Source organism: Porites lutea, chromosome 14 (assembly GCF_958299795.1).
Source record: "Porites lutea chromosome 14, jaPorLute2.1, whole genome shotgun sequence".
NCBI classification, from domain to species: domain Eukaryota; kingdom Metazoa; phylum Cnidaria; class Anthozoa; order Scleractinia; family Poritidae; genus Porites; species Porites lutea.
The window spans coordinates 18,126,564-18,145,893 of record NC_133214.1 but is presented as its reverse complement, the minus strand read 5'-3'; the positions used below and the strand labels follow the sequence as shown (position 1 = coordinate 18,145,893).

The 19,330-nt window shown below is 38.7% G+C and overlaps 2 protein-coding genes and 1 long non-coding RNA gene across 3 annotated transcripts; all 3 read left to right on the top strand.

Moving 5' to 3' along the window:
* The first annotated feature begins 563 nt into the window (after positions 1-563).
* On the top strand, positions 564-11,372 carry LOC140924328 (CD151 antigen-like). The gene is made up of 7 exons (XM_073374359.1): positions 564-724; positions 2,696-2,884; positions 3,992-4,066; positions 5,298-5,393; positions 6,498-6,647; positions 6,925-7,008; positions 10,086-11,372. The coding sequence occupies exons 1-7, from the start codon at positions 662-664 to the stop codon at positions 10,149-10,151; spliced, it is 723 nt and encodes a 240-aa protein (XP_073230460.1). The 5' UTR covers positions 564-661; the 3' UTR covers positions 10,152-11,372.
* A 2,148-nt stretch (positions 11,373-13,520) lies between these two features.
* On the top strand, positions 13,521-15,068 carry LOC140924467 (uncharacterized). The gene is made up of 3 exons (XM_073374493.1): positions 13,521-13,597; positions 14,112-14,257; positions 14,956-15,068. The coding sequence occupies exons 1-3, from the start codon at positions 13,534-13,536 to the stop codon at positions 15,052-15,054; spliced, it is 309 nt and encodes a 102-aa protein (XP_073230594.1). The 5' UTR covers positions 13,521-13,533; the 3' UTR covers positions 15,055-15,068.
* Positions 15,069-16,114: 1,046 nt separating this feature from the next.
* On the top strand, positions 16,115-17,480 carry LOC140924216 (uncharacterized). The gene is made up of 3 exons (XR_012164211.1): positions 16,115-16,328; positions 17,083-17,131; positions 17,343-17,480. It is a non-coding gene; the product is annotated as an uncharacterized lncRNA (long non-coding RNA).
* Positions 17,481-19,330: the final 1,850 nt, after the last annotated feature.

Genomic DNA, 19,330 nt, shown 5'->3' with positions numbered 1-19,330 from the left:
TGTTAAATATCACTATGAAAATTATAAGCCACCCGTCTGAAAAAAATATGAAATAATTTGCTCTGATTTTATAGCTTATTAATCCTTTAAAAGGGAACGCGGAAATTTTTAATTGTTCTAGTTATTCTGCTCGTCAGTCATGCATACCATATGAGCGTCACCTCCAAAAAATGAAAGTAATAGTAGAAAATACCAATATTTTCGAAAGTTGAAACTCGTTTAAAAGCACCGTGTTAAAGTGCACGTTTTTATAAAGTTCAAGCACTTTAAACTATATTATTATTATCTCCAAGCTATCACCTCTGTATAGACAATTGCATACGAAATTACTTGAACGAATACAGCAACGCAATTTTTCCTGCACAACAGGAATTTTTAGAACTTGTGTCTATTTACTCCGCCGCTAAGTAACCTCAAGTTAACATTTGTGGAAAAATTACTCAAAATTTTTTTTCGTCTCTGACTGTCTCACGTACCGTCACGGGATCTTCAAAGAGCCAATCACGTCACGAGGAGATGACGTATTATGCCAAAATGGGCTCAAGCTGTAATTACCATCATTCGTACTTATCTGCGCTATCTGCTCTGCATTTGCATTTCGCAAGTTGTGAAGTTCTACGTCTCTATATTTTGGTCGTCTGAAGCAAAGGAAAAAGTCAAGATGGCATCTGGTGGAATGGTTCTTATCAAATATCTCTTATTCTTCTTTAATTTCATTTTCTGGGTAAGTATATTTCTTGTTACGTGACCTCTTCTTGAAACTAACGAGTGTTGTACATTTCTGGAAGCTGTAAAGCTCATGCATAATACGCCTTATGCATGGCGCCTCTGTAAGTTGAGGTAGCGTGCTTATCGCGGAATTGAAAGTGAAAGTGAAAGTGTCTATATGTATATGGCTGATAAGTTCAATGTTTTTTCACAAACGAAATTTTGCTCCTCTCCGAACCGAACCAATCTCGATGTCTTCGAAACATGTACAGAACATTTGAAAATCGCACCAGTCTTTTTCGAGTATACTGGTCGTGACTTATCGAAAATGTGTCACCATTTCAGTAAACTGAGATGACGAAAGGGAACAAATTTCGAATGAAATAGGATTTATCTGAGTGTTTTTGACGCGCCTATTTTCCACGGTTCAGTCGCTTAAGTGAATTCGTTTAACTTTCACAACCCAACTAATTTGCCAAATCAAACTTTACAGAATCCTCAAACAGGGATCCAATAAATTATTGATGTACTGTTCTTACTGCACATAGTAGGGGATATTTATCGTCTACACAAGACCGCCAATCGCTTGCTCAATCGAAGTCACAAATATTCGTTTTCATTGAAGCGTATACTGCTTGCTTTTGTGTATATTTTGCTTCTTTTATGTTTTTCCAGGTTCAGTGAGCATAACATATAACTGTGCCTTTCCCTTTGTTTGATTTAAAGGTATTACAAGAGAATTTTTTTCCGCCATATTTCTTGCTCAGTCAAGAAAGCATGAGAGAGATGTTTTTAAAAAATCACTCAATATTTGTATGCGTCCAACTGGTTCTGCTTACTAATTTACGAATTCTTTAACCCTTATTATTTTGTATGTTGATTTACATAAAAACATCTGTTGAAATTCAAAATAAATCCACTGAATTGTATTGCTTTCTTAAAACAATTCAATATTGCCATGGATATGATATTTCTGAGGAAGCAGCCATATGTGAATGAAAGATGTTCTTCTTTTTTTTTATAAAATGCTTTTAAAACTTCCTGTAGAAACAAAAACTCAAATAAATGCATAAACTTAAGAACGTTTTCCAGGCATCTTTTATGTTACTATAGCTCCCATTGTATATAGTGGGTATGGATACTTATTATATCCCATCATTATTATACTTCCCCAACAGAAAATGTGTTTCCCCTGGTAAAAATACATTTCACCTATTATCTCTTCCTTTTTCACTTCTGCACTAAACACCATAGCCTTTGTCGTCATATGACTTTTCTGAATGTAAGTGAGTAAAAAACAAAGAAATGATATATTCGGTTAAGTTTTAGACAAGTTTGTTGAAACTAACCAACACCAGTCTGAAATTGATTAGTTAACAGTTCATGCCGTGTTGTCGCCAGAGAACGGCAAATTTTGGCTGTGTAGTCTTGGGTTTATTCCACATGAAACCTGGACAAACTTTGATGATATTCCTGTTGTGTTGAGAGTTAACATAACATAACTTTATTTAGGTGTCAATGTGATAAGCTAATTGAAGCTAATTGGGGACACTAAGGGAATAGTGGTTGATTGTCCTCAAGATTACTTAACAATTAATGAATAAGGCTGGGTATCTTATGAAGAATTATGCATTTTGAGGAGGGTGTTATCCGTTGAGACTGTAGGCTTTCGTATCATACGAAGAATTATAGAGATCTTTGTGCATTAACCTGCAAGGAAGCTGCACTTTTGACGTCACCGGTTGATTAATTGCAAAATTCTTCCAAATTTGGGCATCAGTAGCTGGTTATGGTGAATTGTGCATGTTAGCCAATCAGAATCGGGGAAATATTTTGAATGAATAATGAAATAATTTATCAAGAGGTATCAATAATAATTAGTCGTTTGAATAAAGGGTATGTCATGGAAATTTCACTGTTACTGGCAGCATTTTTGTGGGTCAGATTTTAGAATTTTACAGTATGTCAATGAAATTTTTTTTTTCAGCTCTCGGGCCTCGCTCTGATTGTGGTTGGTGCAGTCATCAAGGCAAAATATGGCGACTTTGTTGAAATAACTACTAGCAGTCTGACAACAGGACCAGTCTTTCTCATCATCATCGGCGTCATTGTGGCCATTGTTGGATTTTTAGGATGCTGTGGAGCATACAAAGAAAATTACTGTATGGTTACCACGGTAAGTGCTATGTGGAAGGGTGAAGGGGGGGGGGGGGGGCGTTGAGTAAAAGCCCAAGGTGCATTAGGAGCAAGTGGTGCTCTTTGGGTTGGAATGTAATCCATTTTCTGAAGCGTGAAGCACCATGAATTGTTGATTCTTTCCCCCTTGGATGGGATCCGAGTTAACGCTTTAACCCTTATTATTAAAATTTATTTTCTCATTTGGTACCCTTATACCTTTTCTACTGAAGTAGTGAAGAGAAATTGTGGAAATATCAGTTCTTTATATTATTTTTGTGTGATCATGTCCTTAATTCTTATCAGCACTGTGTTTTATAAAGCATTGATATTACAAGGAGAAATTTGATGCTGCTTAAGGGTTAATTACAGGGATATCCCCAGCAGAATGACGCCGCTGCCAATATATATACCTGGGATTAGAGAGACGAAGTGCACCAAAGTTTTTTGTTTAAGAAGATGATGTGATGACAAGGCTCGAACCCTTACTTACAGATCCTGTCCTACTTGTTACGTACTGTTTAAAAAATGAGCGGGAGTGTATTATCAGGTTTAAAAACTCAAGAGGAAGCCAAGTTATTACACCTGATAATACATGACTGTGAGTTTGTTAAACAGCTTCAACATCTCTGATATAGATCAACTCATTCTTGCACTAAAATTTAGATTTGGGCTGATTTTGGTCTAAAAGATTGGACGTTAAGTTTAGCCGTGTCTTTATCAGATATAACAACACTCGTTAAACATTAATTAAGTTTTGAACTGCTGTTAAAACTTGCCTCCATTAAGCCCTAGGTGGTTGGGGGTGTGTGTGGGGTGGTCCACTATTATAAAAATGATATGGAGCTGTGTGAACACCTTTCTTTCTTGGGTTTGAAATGAGTCTTAAGGTTTAAGCTTTGAGGGAATGGAATGAGGCCCTCTAAGTGACACCTGGTCTAAATTCAAAGTCACCGTTTGATTCTTAAGCACATGGAAGAAAAGACAAATGCAAGGACAATCTGGCAGCTCATCAGAAGTCACCTGGGACTCCTTTAGTAATGGAGGGGCCTGTGCAGAACAAAGCTTATAATGGATGTGATGCCAAATTCTCCCGCTTTCTTTTCAGTTTGCTATATTACTGGTAATCATTTTCATCCTTGAGATTGCAGCAGGTGCCTTGGCCTATGCCTTCAAAGATAAAGTAAGTTCTTCAGTTCTGTTGGAGCAACATACATATATATACAAAACATGGCTGTTGACAAACCTGGTTGGCATCCAACTGGATCAATCCCCATAACCCTATTCCTAACCTTCTGGCATTTGGTGAAATACACAGGTTGATCTGATCCGGTGCGATCTAGCTGTTATTGATGCCTACAAAGCACTGTGTGTTTACCCACTTTTCTCATAAGCGCATAGAAAAACTACAATATTAACCTTATGCTGACACCATTTTTTATTTGTCATAGGAGCACAATTTAGGACGTTCCTATTGCTAAATAAAATAAAATAAATAAATAAATAACGATTTGCAGGTAGCACATCCACATAGTGGTTCTTCGTCTACCTGATTCCCGGTCGAGTAGGAATTTGGAAATGTTGGTTTTTGAGGAGAGGGGAAAACCGGAGTACGTGGAGAAAAACCTCTCGGAGCAAAGGAAAGAACCAACGACACAAACTCAACCCACATATGGCATCGATGCTGGGATTTGAACCTGGGCCACATTGGTGGGAGGCGAGTGCTCTCACCACTGCGCCACCCTTGCTAAATATTCACCGTAATGTGCTTTGGGTGCATATTGGGCCCCTGTTAATAATCTATTTATGCGCCATTTTTATACTTATACGCCATTCATGTGTAGCGTGGACCCAATGCAAAAATGGCTGCGAGATTAATATTCTTGTGTTTGAATTAAACTTAGCCTGACTAGCCTTGCTTGAGATAAGGTATTCTTTGAATTTTGTACTTAAGAATGAGGCTAGTTAAGGCTTTATTTGAATATGAACAACAGAATATGAAACTACTGTGGCCATTTCCTCTGCTTTAGGCCTAGTGAAATAATGACTTACACACACTGTGTAGCTGCACCCGTGTTCCGCCCTTTTTTACATCATGTATGTGTCACTGATTTCTGCTCATGCGCACTAGTTTTGTTATGTTATCGACCACGCGGTCCGTTGTAGAGCCCAGAAAGGCGTAATTTTTACCTTTCTGCTTACTGTTTTCCAGTTTTTCTGCTTACCAATTGTACATTTGTATACCTTAAATTTGATAGAGTCACTTCTTTAGCAATTTGGAGATGTATTACGTGTATGGATTTGTGATTAAAGCTATGATAATCTGTTCAAGTAAAATGGGTGTTTTGGATTTCGGACCCGCGCTGGCATACACTGACTTGCTGATTTTAATATCTTTCTTGTTGTTAATTTAGCTTGAGGGTTATGTGAAAGAGGGGCTTGAAAAAGGTGTTGACAAGTATGCTACCGATAAGGTTATCCAGAAGGCTATGGATAAAGCACAGAAAGAAGTAAGTTGCATGTTTTTTGATCACAAGTGGCCAATACTTTTGCCATCTCTGTTAGCCTTACTACCAAGATACTTGTTGTATTTTGATCACAAGTGACCAATACTTTTGCCATCTCTGTTAGCCTTACTACCAAGATACTTGTTGTATTTTGATCACAAGTGACCAATACTTTTGCCATCTCTGTTAGCCTTACTACCAAGATACTTGTTGTATTTTGATCACAAGTGACCAATACTTTTGCCATCTCTGTTAGCCTTACTACCAAGATACTTGTTGTATTTTGATCACAAGTGACCAATACTTTTGCCATCTCTGTTAGCCTTACTACCAAGATACTTGTTATATTTTGATCACAAGTGACCAATACTTTCTGCCATCTCTGTTAGCCTTACTACCAAAATACTTGTTGTATTTAATTTTTAATTATTAACTGGTAAATAAGAAATATTTACTTCAGTATTAATAATGTGTTTGGGTTGAGTAAAAAACATATAGTCTAAGATTTTTGTGTATGTGCCACTAGTATCACTGCCTGAATCCTTATTGAATCTCCAAACTGTTTTTGGATTGTTGCTTTATCAAAATGTGATGCAAGCCTATTAATAATAATTTGACGGGATTTGCATAATCTGTGCCACAGACAAAACTAAACCTCTGGGCCCAGTTGTTCAAAGGCTGATTAGCACTTAACCCAGGGTTAAATTTAACCCTGGTTTCCTTTTTCTTATGTTCAAAAGTATTTTCTCAAATCTCGCACTAACCCTAGGTTATCTTAACCCAGCTTTGAACAACTCGACCCTAGTTAAGTTTGACTATCAACCAGCGCTGAAATTCTTGTTCTAGGCCCCTAACTTTTACCCGGATTAGATTACTCACAATGCATGTGGTTGGCCTGTTAAAAGAGCCATTATCTGATTGTCAATCAGGTTGAAGAGAAGTTTAAAATGCACTGTTGATTCCATTGGGGGCCCAGGACTAGGGTATTGGTGCTGTTTGATAGTCTTTATTAATCAGGGTTAGATTATGTCTGTGACATAGGTTGGATTTGTATGGCCTCATGGTGGTTGTATTCATGGGATTCTACTGTCTGTCTTTTTCTTGTAGTTTGCTTGCTGTGGGGTTGATAATTACACCGACTATTTCAAGGCTGGCAATGGTACAGTATTTCCAGAATCTTGCTGCAAAAAAGGTGTAACTGGTTGCCCAACAACTGTGAGTGACGCAAAGAAAAATCCAAGCAAGTTGAACTCAAAGGTAAGTGCATGATGTTAGGTGTTTCCTCAAAGATATTTTAGTACTTGAAACTTGGGTTGCAGTGGACAAGTCAAATGGGGTATGGCTGGAGACAAAGTATTGTTGTAGAATGTACTAAAACTCTGTTTAGCAAACACGGTCATAAAGCAAAAAAAAAAGTTGAAAATTTTGTTGTCAACTTCAGAGCAAATTCCTTTCAATTTTCTTCCTCATAATCAATTTTTAATTCCTGCTCAGTTTGATGTTTTCAAGATTAATCTTGCTGTCCTACTTTCAGGGTTGTCTGTCAGAACTTGAAAAGTACCTTAAAGATCACATTGTTGTTGTTGGTGGAGTTGGTATCGGTATTGCTTTCATTCAGGTTTGTAACTTAATGTGTTCTTGTACTGTATCTATTGAAGGGTGTCAACTTCAAAGTAATAACTTAAGTCAGATGTAGTGCTTGCAGCCTCTGGTCCCTGTCAGGACTGAGTGAGCTGTCATATTGTTTTCCCCCACTATCCATCTCTTGAACACAGTCAAACCTGTATTAACCCATTAAGTCCCAATAGTGACCAACATTGACCAACATCATTTTCTCCTAACAATATCCATACAATATCCATACATAGTCACCGGTGAGCAACTTGCAGGTTACATCAAAGATCACGGAAAAGTCCGTGGCTATCCAATTACAAGATCATATGACAGCCAACAACTTATTTCCTGTCCTCCAAAGCGGATATCGGCAGAATCACAGCACTGAGACGGCGTTATTAAAAGTTAAAAACGATCTTCTGCTAAATATGGACAAAGGTCACGTCACATTGCTTGTTATGTTAGATCTCAGCGCTGCGTTTGACACCGTAGATCACGGTATTCTTCTGCACAGGCTGCAGTCCAAGCTTCGCCTTCGGGATAAGGCTTTATCATGGTTTAAATCTTATTTGGCGGGAAGAACGCAGCAGGTCTCAGTTAACGGATCGCTCTCTGATAAATTTAATCTGTCTTGCGGGGTCCCACAAGGTTCTTGTTTGGGCCCCCTCTTATTTACCATCTACGCGAGTTCGCTGTTTGACATCATGAAATCTCATCTGCCATCCGTTCACACCTACGCGGACGATACACAGCTATATATATCGTTTAATCCCGTTGATAAGACCAGCGAGGCTGATGCTGTGATTGCGATTGAGAACTGTATTCATGACGTTCGCGCTTGGATGAGAGATGATAAGTTAATGCTAAATGACGATAAAACTGAGTTCCTGATCATTGGCACGGAACGACAGTTATCAAAGGTGTCCGTTGACAAGATCAAGATCGGCCAAGCTGAGGTATCGCCTGCTTCTTCAGTGCGCAATTTGGGCACCTGGTTCGATTCTCATCTGGACATGTCGACTCATGTGACTAAGACTTGTGCTAGCGCGTTTTATTATTTGTACAATATCCGGCACATTAGGAAGTATTTGTCTCGTGAGTCCACCGAGAGGCTTGTTCACGCGTTCATCACAAGCAGGCTTGACTACTGTAATGGTTTATTGTACGGTGCTCCTGAGTATCAAATTAAGAAACTTCAAAGAGTCATGAATGCCAGTGCTCGATTGGTTTACTGTGCACCTAAGTATTGTCACGTTACTCCTTTGTTAAGAGAACTCCACTGGCTACCAGTGCGCTTGCGCGTAGATTTTAAGATTCTCCTTGTTACATTCAAGATTCTGCACGGTGTTGCGCCTAGCTATCTTAAGGATCTTGTCTCTGTCTTACCGGTCTCACGTTACCAACTACGCCGTAACAATAATGGTATATTGTTAGAAAGACCTCGGCTAAGAACGAAGAAGACCTTGGGAGATCGCGCGTTATCGATGGCTGCCCCCTTTTTATGGAACAGTCTTCCTCTGCCAATTAGACAGGAAACATCAATCGACTCTTTTAAACGCTCTGTTAAAACATATTTATTTAAAAAGGCTTTTAGTTAGATTATTTATTTATTTATTTATTTTTATTTTTATTATTTTTATTTTTATTTTTTTAATATTGTAATGTTAATATTGTAATATTGTAATTTTACCGGGTGATTTTACTGGTTTTAATTTAGTTATTGATAATATTGTAATGCGCTTTTGAGTATTTTTATAGAAAAAGCGCAATATAAGTATTGAATATTATTATTATTATTATTATTATTATTATTATTATTAAGAGATATGGTTATGAGAGGTATTAAAATGATCACCAAAGAGAAAACGCCTTGATCTTTTCTTTAATTCTCTCAACTAATTCTTAAAGGAAGTGTATAGAGATCATTTTGGAGAATTTGTATGCGGATATTTGGGGCTTAAAGGGTTAAGCAGTCACCCTTTGGGAATGGCTTACTGACACTGTTTAATACAGGTTTAACAAACCTGAGAGTTGTTGAAGAAAATGGAAAAGAATAACCTCATAGTGTCTCTACCTCTTCTTATTCCAAAAGAAAGGAAGTAAAAGACTACTAACCAACATGCCACTGTATCTGTTGCAGTTAATACAGTGTATCTTATCTAAGTGACAGTTTAACCCGTTAAGCCCCAATATCCATAGGCAAATTCTCCAAACTGATCTCTATACATTTCTTTAAAGAATGAGTTGAGAGAATTTGAGTAAAGATCAAAGCATTTTCTCTTAGGTGATCATTTAATTAATTCTCACAACCTAGTCTCTTGACAATCTATGGATATCATTAGGAGAAAATTGATGTTGGTCACTATTGGAACTTAAAGGGTTAATAGAGGAGAGAACAATGAAATATAAGTTGTAGGGATGTTGGGAAAGGTGACCCTGACCGCTAAATTCAGGTCAGTTGATAAGTGAGCACTTAATAGAGGGTGACCGTTAAATATAGGCCTGCTCAATACAGGTGTGACTGTAAACTGGTTTTGTAAATCCATACCTGCCAACCCCCCTGAGTACAAAAATCTGGTGACGTCTAGAAGAAATCTTTGCATTGTAAGAATGTCATTTTCGACCATGTCTGAATCCTCTCCAAAGTCACCAGAAGGCCTTCCCAATGTCCCCAGCGTCGATAACAGTGTGCGAAAACCGCGTTAACTTTCTACCATATATCGTGCAATTTGATTGGTTGGTTTCTGACCAATTATGATACTTGTTAAATATATATCAATTTGATTGCTCTGTTTTACGTTTCCAGATTGAGAACAGCTCAAATAAGAACACTAAATCCACTTCTTCTTTTATTTTCCTTTCTGTGACATCTCGAATATAATGAAATTAGTGAAAAAACATTTGAAAGAGGCCACGGTAGGTATTTCGCGGGAGATTTGGTGCTCTAACGAGGATACCGGGAAATGTGATGAAAAACTTGGGAGACTCCAGGCTTCCCGGGAAAACAGGGAGAGTTGGCATTTATGTAAATCTTTCACACTGTAAGGTTTTAACAAACTGTTTGTTGGTCTTATTTTTCAGCTGATTGGCATCATATTTGCCTGCTGCCTCATGAGATCCATCAAGAAGGAATATGAAGTCATGTAATGCCGACATGCATGCTGTAAATCAGCAGCTACGAAGAGTGGAAATAATTTAAAATACCATTCAGCTCTAGTTTCTTTGCTTAGTTTTAAAGTAATAGGGGTGGTGACTTGTATGTTCAAAGGCTTGGTTCTTGAGGAATTTTTGGACCTAAATCTTGCTGTTTCCTTATGTTTAGAGTTTTTCAACCTTGGCCTCAATCAGAAGGAGTCTGTGATTTTATTGTTAACCATCCCTAGTAATGATGATGAAGTTGTACGCGTAACATGTTAGCATGCTTGCGGTCATTTTCTAAAAAAAAAGATTGCTTTCTTGACATTTGGTTGTGGTGTCTGAAATTTTTTTGGAAGACAGTGATGTTTCTTACAGAACTGCAAACTATCAAATGTCCCATTCTTGCACTTTCCCCCCTTCTTACATATTCTGCTTCGTCTGATGATAGAGGAAAAAAACTGCAAACATCCTGATCATGTTAGATAGCATTAAACATATAAATTCTCGTTTCCACTTTCACTACATTCTTTGATACTGAGTAGGGAGAAAATGATGATACCTCATATTACCTCCCTTTGAAGGTGTCTAACCAGGTAACCCAGCTATATGTCAAAACTTACTTACCTTGTAAAATGTATCTTAATTGTAGGTTAGTCAGTTCCATGTGTTCTTTTGACAATAATAATGGGTTAGAATTTTGATTTTTTGCCTCTTAGTAGGTTTAATTCGCATCGTTGTGTCCAATTAAAAATATTTATAACTTTTTGCTCGTTTGTGGCGTGGTACAAAAGAAAGAACTTACAGCTCAAGGTCTCAGACCTTGTACATTCTGAAGGGGTTAAGAGAAAACTTGCCAGTGAACAAAGGAGTGGATGGTACCAATACTTGGTGTAATGAAAGAAAAGAAGTCGTCTTGAGGTTTAGGGATGAATATTTCATTACTTTAATGCTTATTCTTTCAAGCCTCAGAGCCAAGAATGAATTCTAATGTACATCCAAATTTGTCTGTTGGGTGGTGGAGGTGAACATGGAGCGTGATGGGATTGTAATAGGAACCTCTTCTCTTAATGTTTTCTATATGTGCTTTTCAGGCAATTTTAGCTCAAACTCCTGTACTAGCTTCGTTGGGAAATTGTTATTGGTTGATTTTGTACTAGTTGGTGATTTGTTTTCAATATGACGGTGTAATTTAACTGATCAAAGAGAACAATAAAACCGTGATCAATCCAATCCAATCAATCCAATCCAATCCATCTGTTGATTAAACATACCAGCTGTAAGGTGACCATTTTTAAATATACTGGTGGAGATCATATTGGCCAGTGGTTAAATATGAAATACCCTCCGCATTGGGCAGGAGCACCCAACGACGATTTCCTCATTTCCTCCTAAATGCATTGAAAACACTTTTTAGGCTACCAGAGTACTTTTAGATCCCTAGAAATGTATTCTAATTGCGCTAAAAATTTGTTATCTGTTCGGTCATCCTAGGGCAACGTGAGTCTTTTCGAAATTACAAGGGCTTCAACATTATTTTCCCGAAAATTTTTGCTGCAATTTTAAGTTTCACAAAAGTGAGAATTTTTCTGATTCCTCTCTGCATCGCGTTTTCAGTTTCGAAAATTTTAGGTTTCCTTTCTCTACGAAAAATAGCTTAACCTGGGGAGTGAAATGAAAAAAATTAAAGTTCAGAAAAACGTAGGGAATTTGTTAGATAAGCTTCGAAAATTGTACATGAATGGAACGGTCATCTAGAACTTTTTAGCCTTCCTCAACCTCTAGAACGTTCTAGGCATTTTTTGCTCCTCCGAAGAGATATTCAACAGAAAATAGTCATTGGGTGCCCCTGATTAGACGGAAAAAAAATCGGCGAGCCCCCCTGCGCCGTTATTTCTCTTTTTTGACCCTGTTTTAGTGTTTTCCCTGATTATAGAGCCTAATTTACAATAGTATTCTTGCATAAATCGGACACACCCTACTCCCTAGGCGTTCTCTGCTCGGTCAATCCTGGACTCTACCGTGAGCTATGACGTCACCGAGACACAACGGGTCAAGAGAGAACGCCTAGGGACTAGGCTGAATCGGACACACCCTTTCAATCATCAAAAGCGGCCAACAATGTTTTCTGCCGTGCGAATTTGAATGAAGATTCTGCTCGCCTTTTAGTCTTGTATCGACATTTTTCCTTTTAACTTGTTCACCTCGACAGAAACGCCACAGAAAAGGCTAAGAAATAACCTGAAATAACAAAAAGGAAAAAAACTAACCGGTGCCTTCGACGTAGGCGAGCTGAGAAACGCGTAAAACGTTAACAACGGTTACATATTACTTTTTGTTCGTCAGTCGACAAGTAATAAACTGTTTCGGTCGATCTGAATGTGCTAAAGCAAGGTATGTATAATAATTTGCTTTTCGATAATAAGTCTTTGTAGTGAAAAGTTATTAATGTATTTTCAATCCATTTGACTGATTTACATGTTTTGTTTTTGGTAGAAGAATGATTTTTTTTTGTCCACATACAAAAAGGAAACATTAATATTATTAAACCTTGTTACATCATTTATTCTATCACAACTTATACTTTTCGTAACGTTTAACACGCGCATTCTTTAGCGGCAATCACTTATTTTCTCGGAACACGCTTCGTTAGTCTGGTTGTCTGAGGTTTTTTAACAAACTGACAAGAAAGAGGAAAACTTCGACAACGAGGGGAAACGTCCCAAGAGCCTGAAACTTTGGACGCCGTTTATTTAATCTTAGATATTTGGAAATTAAGATAAACAACGGGAACAGAATCGCAAACGGGAAAAAAAGAAATTGGTTTTTATAAGCATAACTGCACGTGCGTCACACTTTTTGGTTCATTTCTTTGCGGTTCTCCTGATGCGGCGTTCTATGGACGACTTTCTAATCCAAGTCCAGGGGAATTAGCGCGCTGTATCTGATAAATTTATAGAATTGGAATGATGGTGATAGCGTTTAAAAGAATGCGAACTCACTTTATAAGTCAAGCTTTTGTTGTCGTTCTTCGTAGTCTGTAACTCACAATTTTGAAGATAGACCTCTGGACCCATGCGCGGTAACGTTTAGAAAGATTGGTAAAAAGAAAGATAGAAATTCGAAAGTAATAAATTTACGGTTTCCTGAGTTCTAGCCTTGTTTTACTTAACTGAAATGTTCGCTGAATTCCTTTGCACTCGTGTAATCAGCTTATTTAAAACGCAATCCCAATGACTCAATGAAGGCTGTGACTAGAACAGACACGAATCTACTTTATATATCACAGATTATAAAAAAGACCGTATAAGGCTTATAATCACACTCTGATTCATTTTTCGCATTAAGTTGCAGTTTGCGTGGACCCGTTGTTATAAACTGTTTGCCAAAGGCAATGTTTCATCACCGAAGAGACACGCCAGGCTATGTTCCCACGACTTCCTCAGCACAATGGTCAGGTAAAAATATACGGGTCTCGTTATCTCCAACTGATTTTATCAGCTGAAATAATTAACTTTGACAGCATATGAAAAGTTAAGGTGCAAGACCACTGCAAAAAACCGTGTACGATCAATCTTGCTCTCCACGTTGGATCAAAAACGATCGTGAACAGTCAAAGTTAATAAGAAGTATAAATTATTGTCAAAAAGAAAAATGCAAGGACTTTATATCAAGCAACGTGAGAAGATTGTAGTTACGATATTCGACCGGCCAATACCAGTCTTCAACAGGTTTATTAGGAAGATCACCAGCTTAATATGCAGTACTACAATGGGCGGAAGTGACGTAGTATAGTGTTTGTTGCTCAAATGTTGAAATCGTCATCGTTATGGATAAGCCTACTAGAAGTCCTGGTTCAGACTGGACAGAATCTATACGTTTTCGTGGTAACTAACAAACAAACGAAAAAGGACAAATTACCATAACTGTAGGCGGAATTTAAATAACCAATTTTTCTTTTCGTTGCCTCAGGATATCTCAGGAGCACGCTAGCGGAACTTGCAATTAAAGAGCCTGATGACGTAGAAGAAGAGGCGACATCAGAACAACTGACGGCAGAGCAGCTCGACCAATCAGACCGTGAAAGAGATGCTTCTTGTTCCTCGGGCAGATACGAGGTGAAATAATGAACAGGCAAATAATTGACCTGCAAGACACTGTCAAATCACGATATTTTGCGATAACCTAGTTCAATAATTGTTTTATCATTCGGTCACTCTCTGAAAGGTCTGTGAAACGATCTGCCATTTTCACGCAAGCGCGATCGCAAGATGGAATACGCATGGTTTTATTTACGCATGAGCAGAATATTAATTTTTGCAGCCTAGGCCAAACACAGTTCTCAGAACGAAACCAAAATGCGTTTTCCCTGGCTCAGCTACGGGTATTGTTTTCTTGGTTTTGATTGGTTCATTTAATAGACTACCTTTGAGGGGATTGGTTTATTTATAAGTATATCTATTGTATCCATGGTAACATGGCAAAGTAACCACTCTGAAGGACCAGAAGGCTCTTTTTAGCGCTGTTTTTTCTACATGTATCTCAAACACAAACACACTGAGCTAATTCTGTCTTAGTTCATTAACTAAGACCTAATATATAATTCAAACTACCTTGGCACTCGAGAGCAATTAAACATTATTTTTCGGAAGACGGTCAGCGTTCGGTGGCCTCGGGTGGGGTTGAGGTGACCGTCTGGCAACGGTTTTGATCAAAAGTAAACAACCCAATGCTTCTCTTTTGATAAGCATCTGATCTCGTGCCCAGATCTCACTCCGCCTTACACTAAAAAGTGACATCCTTTTGCTATTTGCAGCAAAATCGCCCTGGTTATGTAAGAAGTCTCGTCGCATCACGTAGGGACACACCAGCGTATGTATACGAATCGAACACAAGGATAAAAAGTAAGTATTAAACAAATTAGTCAGGTTATTAACACCCTGTTAGCAGAGTCTTTCTTTCCCTTGCTGTTGCTGCCAAACGAGTTGAAAACCTGTCTTGTAGAAAATCAGGTTGTTGCAAGTTACGTGAATACTGACTTCTGATTGGATAAAATTACGCAGGAGCTTTGCGGGAGCTATTCCAGCACGCCATACAAGAAAGTTACGTCACTGTTTGTAGTTTGCCTTGGGTTGGTAAAACGCGCAATTATGTGCAGATTTTTTGTAAAAAGTAGAGCCTCTCTCCGATTTCTGCAACAACTTTTCGCCACCAACCACAACCTGATTTGATGCAAGACAGCCTTTGATTCGTGGCAGGTATAACGCGCAAAATTCAGAACATTGCCATTCAACTAATTTTGCAGTAATATTGCAAAGCAAGTTGAAGTTTTTGGTTGCCCGTTACTTTTTACTGTACCGTTATTTTGCATAAAGTCGAGTATGACCTTTGTTGAAAATGTGCTGCTTATTGTTACGATACAGTATTGAACCCAGGCCTAATAGCCGTGCGCTTAAATCAGCCAGCTCAGTTACTTTGACGCTGTTCAAAAGAGTCTTTACCGACGTTTCGGCAATGCTGCCTTCTTCAGGGTACAAGACTAAATACGGTTGTGGCTAATTTAACGAACTTTTTAACGGTATCTAGTCTTGTACCCTGATGAAGGCAGCATTGCCAAAACGTCGGTTAAGACTCTTTTGAACAGCGTCAATTTTAAAATTTTCAAATAAACATTAAGTAACTACGCTGCGCAGGGCTTTTAATCTTTATTACACTAGTTCAATTACTTCCATCAGTTTATCGATTACCAATAAACGAATGTTCGCACTCGGAAAACCGGTTTGACCAGAATGAACGTAGGCTTGACACGATTCAGGCCAGCCCGACTCCTTTTCTCCTCTTCACTGAATATGATAATTCTCTCAAAAAACTTTAACGGCTGACAAAGTTTTCCTGCAGAAAAATCAGTGTTGATTTCGAAAAGTAGAAAGTACTGTTGGTGCCTTGCTCTGTTTCAAGATTAAGCATTCTTGGCCTAGCCTATCAAATTTACCCTCAGTGAAGTTGAAAAGTGAAAACTACGCTAATGAATTTCAAACTTAAACAGGTGCTTTTAACTGCGGTGGTGCTGAGAGCTTAATCCCGGAGGAAGTGGAAACTAAAAGGGAAGAAAAAAATGTGGAGAAGCTGAAGTCCAAAAGCAAAAAAGATAGGCGGAAATGTAAAGAAGCGGCAAATAAGAAACCAGAGGTTAGTAAACAGAGCTTTCGTAGCAGGCGCTTAGAAGTAATATGGTTGCGAGACAGAACGAGGCAGGCGAAGGAGACACGCGAGGGTAGAGGGAGCTCCCTATCCCCTCGCGTGTCCTCCTTGCGCGACCGTTCTTTCTTACGGTCATACTACTTCATAGCGCCTACTTTATGCAGGCTAAGTAAAACAGGAAAATACTTGTGACCAAATGAAATGACCTGGCTCTGAGACCAGAATGACACCTCATTACCTTACGCTTGCGCAGAAGTCCTTACAAGGACAAAAAATTCACGGTCCGTGGTCGCCACAATCTCATCCCCAGAACTCTTCTACGCACGCAATTTCAGTGGAGAATGTGGCTACCACAGGTTATGGCTGTGCGCGCGCGTGAGGTACTCGGCGCCGTGCTCGTATTTGAGAGGCCTGGGCGAGAATGGTGTAGCCCAGTTTGTGGCACCCCTTTTGTATACACTCGATGTAGGTCGACAGTTGCTCTTAGCTTGACCTAGTCATTTGTATTTGAGACCCTGAAGAAGGAAGGCTGTGCCTTCCGAAATATTGGTAACAAAAAATATATATTCCCGACTCTGGTAAAATCAGCGTCACTTCTTTTGCTCGATATTTTAGTTTATAGCTGATGACATCCTTTATTAGGATCCGGTCCTTCTTAGTACTTTGTTACTTTGGTCCTTACTTACCAAACTGAAGCTCTTGACAGAAACGAGGCTGATGAAGTTCTCCATTAATTTCGCAGGCTCCAAGACGCAAAACTTGCGTTGGTTCTACCGAAGCCCCAGCTTTCGGTAAGTTTTTTTTTTGCTACTTTCGTAACTACACTAACATTTACAGCCTGTCGTTAGTTGTTCCCCGTTCGCGGGTGGGTGTGTCGCCCCCGTAAGTTTCTAAAGCGGTTACGTGTGGGTGCAAAACAGTTAGAAGAGAAAGCCTGGGTGCTAGACAGTGAACCATTTTGCCTTATCTCATTTACTCATTTATTCATTTGTTCTGTTTCAGATCACTTGGCCCAAACTAATGCAAAAGCTAAATCCAAGAGCGATTGAGCTTGATAGTCCGAGACCTTTACTTAAGTCGGACTCTTGGACAAATAATGGATGCAATATTTACATTTTAATTGCTTTGAATATAATTAAGAAGTCATCATTGTTTTTATTTTTTTTCCATTTCATTTTAAATTTAACTTAACTTTTTTGTATTTTACAACAAAATTTATTAAACAGATAAGTCCACCGAGTTCTTTTTTACTTGTCTTTGAAGCGTCTTGTAATGTCCCCAATTCCTCGTTGGACAGCAATTTTGAACATAACATTTGTGACAGGATGAAATTTTTCAACATACAATAAGAGTCTATATGTATTCAGTGGCTTCAGATGTGGCTGGTTGTTTAATGTCCTACATTTTGCAGCCACGAATATTATTATTATGTTATTATGTTCTTCTGCGTACTTAAAATAATCTCTTTTACTCTCATTTTGTTCTCTCGCGACAGTCCAAAATCTACAGAGCACTACCGACACTGAGCCATAATTACAGAGTAATCAGACACAATTGGTATTATCCGCTTAGCTGAATGACTTTAAACATACTTTTTTGATCTTTTACAATCATCAACACATTGACTGAAATTCTTCTGCCATTTCTGAAAACCTGCTGCATTGTTTGGCTTGATTTTATTGAGGCAGGGAATCTAAACATTTACCTGGCATGTTGTTCTACATGGATTTAAAACACTCGGAGGACCCCGTCTTTTTTCGCGCGGCTAGGGCCGTCAAGCTCATTAATCTCAACAGAAAAACGGAGACCGTTAGAAACCAGAGGAGTGGAGACTTCATGGTAATACGATGAACAACCTGGAATGAAAACTAAAAAAAAAATGACCGGGACATAAGTTCAATTTCTTAAGCTTTGACGTCCCCAGTATGCACGTAACAACAGAAACCGTCCGCCCATCTTTCGCTTTTCCCAACCTTTTCCTTGTGAATTTAACTGCAGAATTACTACGACCCCCGCGATGACAAAGGACAGCTTATTTTCGTAACGAAAGACGTAAAATTGAAGAGGTGAAGAGTTCCTGTTTGCTTTCTTTAGTATGTGTGGTATGGTTTCATTACAAATATTTACAGCAGTGAAACATACGAGCGTGCAAGAAACGAACAGTTAATTAAAATGGAATCAAAACAAAATAGTGTGTTGTCACTTACCCTTAAAACGTCAATTGCTTCACAACCTCTTGCCACGAAAGGGGCGAAAAAATTTTAGCAGTCTTCTCGTAATTTGACCGAAAATGACATTAAATTCGATCAAGCTGCTTAAACAGGAACGCACTATTGGCGGGTTATGGCAAATCAAGCTAGTGGATGGATAAATATCTGATTGGTTTGACCCATCATTGACTAGGAGCTGATATGGATAAGTGAAATGTCAAAGAGCTGTCTGTTTGTTTGCGGGGTTGAAATCGCTTCGATAGATTTTTCTGTACCAGTCGAAGAAGTGGCAGGATGACTTCTCCACAGGCTCGCCCAAAGCTGAGCGGGAAGCACGGATTTCAAACGCGGGGGGCTAGGGACGAGCGAGAGGCGCGAGCGGGGGGTGATGGGAACGAGCGAGAGGCGCGAGCGGGGAGTGATGGGGAGGGAAAATCCCTGTTCTCCCTTCGTTCCCGCTTTCCCAATAGCCCCTTTTTACAGTTGCCGGTGAAAACGAGGCTGGAGTTGACCTTGTTTTGATACAGCCCTTCCTGCTCTATTATGTAAATCATGTCTTTCTTATCCTAACTAGTATTTTTTAAGCAAAATTTACATTAGAAAAGGATCGAGGTTCTTATGAAAACAAGGTCAACCTCAGCCTCACGTTCACTCAAAGGCTAGGACACTAAGCACACAACTGTAAATTGGCCTATTAGGAAACGTCACTCGAAAGTGAATTTGCGCTATTTCGAATTTCATTGCTATTATTCCACCAGGTTTAATTTTTCAACTGTTGGC